This window comes from Macrobrachium nipponense, chromosome 28 (genome assembly GCF_015104395.2).
Source record: "Macrobrachium nipponense isolate FS-2020 chromosome 28, ASM1510439v2, whole genome shotgun sequence".
NCBI classification, from domain to species: Eukaryota; Metazoa; Arthropoda; class Malacostraca; order Decapoda; family Palaemonidae; genus Macrobrachium; species Macrobrachium nipponense.
The window spans coordinates 17,133,187-17,143,037 of record NC_087217.1 but is presented as its reverse complement, the minus strand read 5'-3'; the positions used below and the strand labels follow the sequence as shown (position 1 = coordinate 17,143,037).

Sequence of the window (9,851 nt, the reverse complement as noted above, 5' to 3'; positions counted from 1 at the left end):
GAAAAAAATGCTACTATGTTTATTTAGATGTCACCAAGGTTAAATTATACTGACACCCTAGTCAAGTAAAAAAGTTCACTTTTGAACACAAGAGAATAGAATGTTAGGCGTTCTGTCTGGCAGTGCGTATATTATATATATATATATATATATATATATATATATATATATATATATATATATATATATATATATATATATATATATATTATATATATAAATAATATGTGTGTGTATGTAATGTGCATGTGGCACATAGCCATTCCTCAAATACAAAATTTCAGGCTTCGAGAAAGCAGCAAGTTTATAATGCACTAGCCTTCACGGAGAATTAATTAATTACTCATCATATCTTAATTGATCCGTAGCACTCTATCCCAATATATCTGTGCATCTATCTATACGTATTTTACATACACACACACACACACACACACACACACACACACACACATATATATATATATATATATATTATAATATATAGTATATATATATATATTTATATATATAGAAAATTAATATATGATTATATATAGAAAAGGAACAAAAGCAGTATTCATAACGTTATTTCAGGAGTTTTTCTCGTAAATTCTTATTCATTTAATTAATATTCTTTTATGCGTATTACGGCGGTGATTTCATCGAACTTTTGAAGTGCTGTAGCACCAGTAGGCAAAGATGTTAGTTACATACATCCAAAGGAATTTGTCAATAAAAGGAATTTACAAAGCAAGTAATTGTATGTCATTAATGTCAATCCCTTAATTAACCATTTTTCTTATATATCTGTTTTATGTTTCGATAACTATATCGTGTTCATTTGTCAGCGAGAAATATTCAGCTGCATTTGTGTGGTTTGAATTTATTTTCCATACATCACATGAGTTATTTACACGCTCGGTTATATCTGTTTTCTCCCGTTACTGTGAACGGTATTTTTTACAACATATTCTTATGGTGGATTCTTTTATAATCCTCTGTAGCATAGCATAAACATTGCTGTTAGACATTTGATACTGGCATTCAGTTGTCTCTCTTTGTGAGCCTTTGGAAAAGACAGAACGAATAATTCTTTTAAATCTCGAATACAATCTATAATTCCTTTTTGTCATCTTTTGATCTTTAGTTTTTCCAAAGTCTTACATACTCTAAGGCTAAGCATTCTATGTGTGTAGTTCACAGAGTGAAAATATAAACGATCAAAGTCGCAACTCAATAATAATGATATTCATTGTTTTTAATAAACTCCTGTATTAGCTCCTATCCTTGAGTATTCAAATGACACTGGTTTATAATCTACAATTATCTTCCAAATTTAAGAAGAGATGGTCAAAGAAAGAACTAACAATTACGCGTAATTAATTTTTTCGGCGATTGTTTGTTTAATTCCTAAATGATTGTAATCAGTGCCCCACGAGGCTTCTCAGACGCACATTCCTTACATAGTGAACAGAATCCTCTCCTGTCGGATACGTAAGTTGTCTTCTCACCAAGTACATCCGTCTCGCCGCTGATGCAGAGGATGAAAGGAGAAAGAAAGGGGAAGAATAAAAAAAACACCAAAGAAAAGCAAAGGATAAATAAGAGACATATAAGATGAAAAAAATATATAGATGACGAATATGAATCAGCAATACATTACATAAAGACTAAAGACTTTTTCAAATGTTTGTATTTTTTAATGAACACTGAGTCATGAATCGTGAATATATTACGTAAAGAATTTATCAAACGTTTTTTTATTTATTAATTACGACACACACATGCATATATATATATATATATATATATATATATATATATATATATGTATGTGTGTGTGTGTGTGTGTGTATAATATATAAAAATATATAATTAATATGTAATACATATATATATATATATATATATATATATATTATTATATATCATATCTATATATATATGGGTATGTGTGTGCGTGGTTCCTTTAATATAAAAAGGCCATGGATCACCGTAGGCAATTTATCTCATTCATTATTTCGCCTATTCATGCACGTGTTTGAGCTCCCTTTTACTGGCTGATAGAAACATCATGGGATGTAACGTTAATTAACAGGATATGTATGTTATGGGGTCAAAAGGACCCCACCTAACTAAAAGGAGAGCACTCGTATCTGATAGCGTGACCTACCTTCAATCATTAAATCTTAGGCAAATTCAAACTCTCAATATGCGAGAAATATAATCTTTATTTCCCCAAAATAGCTAACATGAAAGTGAAATAAAATGAATTAAAGAAATCCCCCCCCCCAAAAAAAAAAAAACATTAAAACACCATTTCTCTTCTACGTAATCATATTGGATAGAACTATCCCCACTCATCCTCACTGTCAAATAACTTCATGAATCTCTGTCAAATAAACATCAGATAAAAGTCTAGAGAATTATTTTTCGGTAGCGACAACCGAATCCATCCTGAAAAAGAAACCACAATTATCAGACACTGAAAAGACCCAAGAAATTAAATGGATAAATGTCCTATAAATCTTTTTAAGTGTTCATCTGCATTTTATTCAAAGTTTCCATAGCCTTTCTTTCACGTTACCTTCTGATGAATCTTCTAGCACCTTCCAGTTTTTGGGTCACCACTAACAGATTCTTGTCTAATAAATCAATAAGGTCCCATACTGGGGTTATATCTCTTTTGCCCTCACGGACATATGCACTTACTCCTACTAATGGACGTACGAATGTACGCACACTAATGTCTTCTCTGTTCCCGTGTATGTGCGTTTTCCATTTCACGTGAATTCACTTGAAGTCACAGTCACCTGATTTTTCTGCTATTCAGGTCATCTGCACTCCTGCGGTCTCCCTGGTGTGATCGGAGTGTTATGAATTTTGCCTCATAGCATCCTGAGGAATTCATTGTTTTGCACTTGTCTCAAACACCAAACACTAAGGTTATCGACCTCATTTGTTTTAATTTATTTCCCGCCAGTGCCATGATATATCTATATATATATATATATATAGGTTATATATATATATATATATATATTATATATATATATATAACATGACCGTTTTTCGTTAATAAAAACTATGGCCTTTTTGATGTGTTTTGTGGACCCTACTGTATGTCTTTATATATGTATATATATATATATATATATATATATATATATATATATATATATATATATATATATATATACATATATAAAGACATACAGTAGGGTCCACAAAACACATCAAAAAGGCCATAGTTTATTAACATGAAACGTTTTGCACATGGTAATAAACTGTGGCTTTTTTTTATGTATTTTGTGGACCATGCTGTATGTATTTTTCTTCACCCGGAATCCGTATACATATATATATACACACATATTACATACATATATATATATATATATATATATATATATATATTATATATATATATATATATATATATATATATATATATATATATATATAATGGGTATCTATGTATGTTTGTGTGTGTGTGCACATTCCATGTACACTTTGAAACGCATTGAGCAATTTCAACCAAACTTGGTATACATACTACTTATTAACCATGTGGGAATGAACACTGTGGGGTTAAGACATCACCGGCACCAAAGGGGGTGATTGTGGGAAGGGGGAAATGTAAAAATTACAGAAAATGACAGTTACTAGTGTCTAACCCATAGCTTTCGAGGTCACTGAGATGTATAGTGTCACTTCCTATGCCCTTTGAGTCCCAGTTCAACCCTGTTTGGGAAGGGGCATCCCAGTTCATCCCTGTTTGGGAAGGGGTGTCCCAGTTCATCCCTGTTTGGGAAGGGGGTGAAATGAAGAAATAACTAAAACAACAGTTATTAGTGTAGATCTAAGCCATAGTTTTTGAGGTCACTGAGATGAGTAGTGTCACTCCTGATGCTCATTAATTCCAAGTTCAACCCTGACTGGGAGCGGGTGGGAAGGGGATGAAATGTGAAAATAATCAAAATGACAGATAGTGTATAATCCGTAGTTTTTGAGGTCACTGATAAGAATAGTTACCCTTCGGATGCCCTTTAAGTCCAAGTTCAACCCCAATAAGGAGGAGGTGACAGGTAAAAATAATAAAAAACGACAGATATTAGCATGTAATCCATAGTTTTCAAGATTGCTTAGATGAATAGTGACACTTCCAACCCCTCAAGGCCACGTTCAGTCCTAGGAAGAGGGGATGAGAAGGGGTTGGGAGAGGGTGACAGGTAAAAATAAGTGAAAACAACTAATATTAGTGTCTAATCCATAGTTTTCAAGGTTGCTAAAATGAATAGTGACACTCCAGAAGCCCTTTAAATTTAAGTTCAGCCCCGATTGGGACTGGGGGTGAGAAGCAACTATCTTAACAGGAATGAGAGAGAGAGAGAGAGAGAGAGAGAGAGAGAGAGAGTTTATTGGTTGTAATCAGAGATTTCCCAAGCAGCATCGAGTGGGTCAGCTAGTATATATATATATATATATATATATATATATATATATATATATATATATATATATATATATATATATATTATATATATATATATGTGTGTGTGTGTGTGTGTGTGTGTGTGTGTGTGTGTGTGTGTGTGTGCATTTCATACTGTAGTCTCTATTAATGAAAATTTTCTCTTTTATGCATGCAGTCATGTTTGTATTTCTAAATATGGGTTCATTGAGTTACATGTCTAAGGTATTTAGGTGAAATGAATGCTAAGTAGAACAGGAAAGAAAAAAGTAGCTAACAACTCACATAGGAACCGCAGAGTAGCTTCATTTCCCCGAACTCTCGATTTCGCCGGAAAAATCCGGTAACCTTCGAGGCCTTAGGGCCTGCATGTGCTCTGTTGTGGATTTTTTCGTGTCCAACGTACCCTCCTGATTATCGTAGGTAAAAAAAAAAAAAAACGAAAAGTCAAATGAAAAAGAAACATATTCGACGGTGCGTGCAGACTAGTGATCACGTCTGGTTAGACTTTTAAATGGTCTATTTAAAATCCACCATGGTACACATCTGTTTCGGCTTTTCGCTGGCATGGTTACTTCGTTGGCGATGAGGCTGGTGCAGAATTTGGAGAAATTTAGTTAAACATCTGACTTGATAGTTCTGCGAAAAAGAAGGAGGTTAATCGTCAACAGTAGAAGAAAGCAGAAATGAAGGTTAAGAATTTGAAATGTTTGCTGAAAAAAATAGGCAATAATAATACGCAGTTTGCACACCATTTATCATATGAAATGAGGCTTGTTCTTACTGCATCATTACAATGTTCAGGGATAAGTCTCCATAAGGACTGTTGCGATGACGAGATCTAGAGTTAAGTTCTTCAAAAACTTGCAATTTTTATTCATAAATTTATAAACAGTCCCGGTTATATCTTCTTTCCAGTGTAATTTATAAGATACAACCAGTGAAGAGGAGAGGAGATATCTCAAAAATATTTGTGAAAATAAGCCTAAGTGCTTAAAGGTCGGCAATGTAGATTATTTAAAGAATGTGGCAGATTCTAACTTCTCGTGAGCTTATCTAACAAATCCTGATTATGTAAGGAGACTCTTTGATCCCATTATCCACTGTTTTCTGTTTTGTTTTTGTTTCTACCCTAAAGGATTATAAGTGTAGAGCCATCTCGCACGCTCAGAAAGTTTGTTGATGTTTTCACAGTGATCGATGTCGACAAAGAATCGTCGCGAATACAACATTTCAAATGAACGATCTACGAGATCATAGGATTTGTAATGAGTTACCACGGGCTTTTCTCCTAGTAGATATCATTAGGGATTCTATAAGTTTCTGGTGTCACTAAGAACCACCCCAAAAAATTGCTGTGAACTGCTTGGGTGGATATCTTGTCTATAAGCTCATGTCCTATTATCCAGATAACTCAAAAGCGGAAGTATGTACACATTCCTCTAGGACAGGCTAAGAAAGAACTTTGACTTGTCTGACAAGCTCTCATAGAACTGAACTCCCGTATAAGAAAAGAAAGAATAACGAAAAGAAGAGTATTATAGAAAAAAAATTCACTTTTTATTTTACAAATTCGCTCACTAATTTTGCATATGAAGATACACACGCTCGCCTATATTTGTGAAGACGTAAGATCATGTTTACTCAGACATTTGAAATTCCTTCTATTCTTTCACCTCTACTCTACTGTCTCGGTGATTATGAAAGATAATTTTGCAGTCTGTCAGTCAGTCATCTACATCACCAATTTGGAAGTGTCTTTATGAAGGATTTAGTTGTTATCGTTTTAGAATTAAGACCAGTAACAAACCTTGCTAGCAAGCTGGTCTTTAACTGCAACAAAATCAAGAGAATCCATTCCCATCTCAGTCTCTATACCATGAATATGAATTTACTGACAACGTATTATACGCGTAGCCGGCTCCATAGACTCAGTGGGTGAATGCGTATTCTGGCTCCGCTTGTAAACATGGCCATGAAATTTTATTGGTTTTGATAACAACATACCGTCTTCAGTTTTGAAAATACTTTGTATAAATTCCTCAGTTAAAAAATATTTTTATGAATGTTTATTGAAATAGATATTAGTTCAAATAAAAATGGTATCAGTATAAATTCATTTTATTTGGGTGCTTTGCTCTTCTTTTATAGCTTTATTTGTCAAAACATTTCATTTTAAAAGTTTCCAATCAAGTGTTGATATACTTTACTGTGTCCAGTCACTTATTAGAGAACTTTGAATCTGTGTTTATCCAACTACATTTGTAGGGCTCTTGCCAACAACTACACGATTAAACACACTTTGTCTTTGACAACGACAATTAATTGTCATTCACTGACAGCAGAGCCAAAAGGGCAAATGTGTACGCTGCTTGGTAATATCACCCTAGCCTTAACCAGATTATTTGTGTTTTTAACAGACTGTCTTTTGCTGCACATCTAGTAGAATTACATCTTAATACAAGCAGATGTTCCGCCTATTACAAGTTTTTGTGTTTAATACAGGTTGCATTTGTTTCTCGTATATAAAAGTCTGGCTCAGGTATTGAAGTGGCTTCCATTAGAGTTACATCCCTCTGTATTTCTAGCGGAATAATTCAGTTCTAAACTCCTTATAACACACCAAATTACTGCCAACGTTGAAAATGAATAGCAAAATATTACTGATATTTAGTAGGGTTTAATGTGTATCTCTCTTCTGAGCATGCAGGTTTGTATTTTTGTTTGGCTAACGAAAACCGTTATGAATTTATTGATACGTAATTTAAAGTTATTGAAATACAGTTAAGTGGAATGTAACGCAATTCATTATTCATTTCTTTCAATGCCATTATGAAACTTGAAACTGGAAATTGAAAATTCCCTCATGTTGGGAAGACTACAATAATTAATACTTCGAAAACATCTTGACACAGACAGAACACAAGTTGTGTCAAGGAAAGATTAAATATGAAATACAGATCATTGATAATTTTATATCGCTCGTCTGGAGACTCACAGAGCAATTGAAATAACTGAGTTACATTGTACCTTACTGCAGAAGCAATAAAACTAAGTTTACCACATTCCACGATATCTAGACACACATAAATGATTTATGTACCTTGACTAACGCAATGCCACTAAGTATGAAGATACCATCAAATGTCAAGCAACAAATATAACTGAATATCGAATTCACTTGCATTGTGAATAACTTGCAATCAAGTGGAATTGCAATTAAGTTTTATTGACCTCGGACAAGATTTGAACCTGTGCCTTTTGGTTTACATACAATGAGACAGTCGACAGTTTATAACAGGCCAAACTTCCTAATGTCGTTCATAATTTCACCCTTGCATGTGCTGCTGAAGTATGATTTCTTCGAAAAACCTATTGGACTAGTCATAAGTGAATTTCGTTTCATTTTTAAATAAATAAATTTGGAGAGCTAAAGAGCTGTTTTTGTAATTTACATAAACTTCTGAGCCAAAATTGCTTCAAGAATCCTTCATCAGTTGAATTCTGAAGCTTATTGGATATTAGTTTCCTAATGTTAAATAGTATTTGTATGAGGTATGCTAATTCCCCTGATAAATAACTTACTTAAAAATCCCATATCTTGCGTTTTCCGTTTCTTTTTATAGTATGAAGACGCTAAAATTCATGTAACTCGATATAATGACTACCATTTGCCTTTCTCTATCCTATTTTATTTATTAACAGTAGATTTTAAGGCTAGTAAACAAAGTATAAGAAAATACTCGTTTATTAAAATTCATTTTCATACAACCATTCAGATACTCAAACCCTGTTATTCCGGTGGATTGAAAGTATCCATGTGATATTATAATGATCTTTTGAAAAGAATTAGAAGCACTTGCGGTGAACAATACCAGGGCCAGACTCGTCGTACTCCTCCTTGGTGACCCACAAGTTCTGGAAGGTGGACAGAGAACCAAGGATGGAACCACCGATCCAGACGGAGTACTTCCTCTCAGGAGGAGCGATGATCTTGACCTTAATGGTGGATGGAGAGAGACCAGTGATTTCCTTCTGCATCCTGTCAGCAATACCAGCATACATGGTGGTACCACCAGACATGACAATGTTAGCCAACAGGTCCTTCCTGATGTCAATGTCGCACCTCATGATGGAGTTGTGGACGACCTCATGAACACCAGCAGATTCCATACCAAGGAAGGAAGGCTGGAACAGAGACTCGGGAGCACGGAAACGCTCGTTGCCGATGGTGATGACCTGACCGTCAGGAAGTTCATAGGACTTGTCGATGGAGGAGGAAGCAGCAGCAGTGTTCATCTCGCCCTCAAAGTCCAGGGCAATGTAGCAAAGCTTCTCCTTGATGTCACGGACGATCTCACGCTCAGCAGTGGTGGTGAAGGAGTAGCCACGCTCAGTCATGATCTTCATCAAGTAGTTGGTGATGTCACGACCAGCCAAGTCCAGACGGAGGATGGCATGGGGAAGGGCGAAACCTTCATAGACGGGAACCATGTGGGAGACACCATCACCGGAGTCGCAAACCTCACCAGTGGTACGGCCAGAGGCGTAGAGGGACAGGACAGCCTGGATGCAGACGTACATGGCGGGCATGTTGAAGGACTCAAACATGATCTGAGTCATCTTCTCACGGTTGGCCTTTGGGTTAAGGGGAGCCTCAGTGAGCATTGTTGGGGATTCCTCAGGGGCAACGCGGAGCTCATTGTAGAAGGTGTGGTACCAGACCTTCTCCATGTCGTCCCAGTTGGTGATGATACCATGCTCGATGGGGTACTTGAGGGTGAGGATACCTCTCTTGCTCTGGGCTTCATCACCGACGTAGGCGTCCTTCTGACCCATACCGACCATCACACCCTGGTGACGGGCGCGGCCAACGATGGAGGGGAAGACAGCTCGAGGAGCGTCATCACCGGCAAAGCCAGCCTTGACAAGACCGGAGCCATTGTCACAGATGAGAGTCGCCGCCTCGTCGTCGTCACACATGGTGGTCGATTATGCTGTCTGAAGCTAGCCTGGAATAAAGAAACATAAAAAGTTATGCTTTATACATTGATCTCTGTCTCTCTGTCTCTCTCTCTCTCTCTCTCTCTCTCTCTCTCTCTCTCTCTCTCTCTCTCTCTCATTGTAACTAGGAAAAGGTTTTAAAGACACGTTTAGTGTAAAACGTAGCTATCAAATATCTTTTAATTTGATTATTCTAAAATACTATAGTTTCAAAGATAATGGCTTCATTCAATGTAATGTTTTGTGTATAAGTTTGATAAGTACTATTCTATCTCATTGAAGACAGTTAACTTAATATCGTCAGGATATAATGACGTTGTAATCATGGCTAACATTTAAATTGTTATTGCATCAAGTTTGCTCTCTTACTTTTTTTTTTAGTTCTTGATAT

At 35.6% G+C, this 9,851-nt stretch overlaps 1 protein-coding gene across 2 annotated transcripts in view; it reads right to left on the bottom strand.

The window, feature by feature from the left end:
• Positions 1-8,188: 8,188 nt before the first annotated feature.
• Positions 8,189-9,851, bottom strand: part of LOC135201496 (actin-like) — a 2,801-nt gene continuing 1,138 nt past the window's right edge. For both annotated transcript variants that reach the window (XM_064230476.1, XM_064230477.1), the window contains exon 2: positions 8,189-9,468. In XM_064230476.1, coding sequence (XP_064086546.1) covers positions 8,306-9,439 — 1,134 coding nt within the window. In that variant the 5' untranslated portion in view covers positions 9,440-9,468 and the 3' untranslated portion in view covers positions 8,189-8,305. The remainder of the gene's footprint in view (positions 9,469-9,851) is intronic.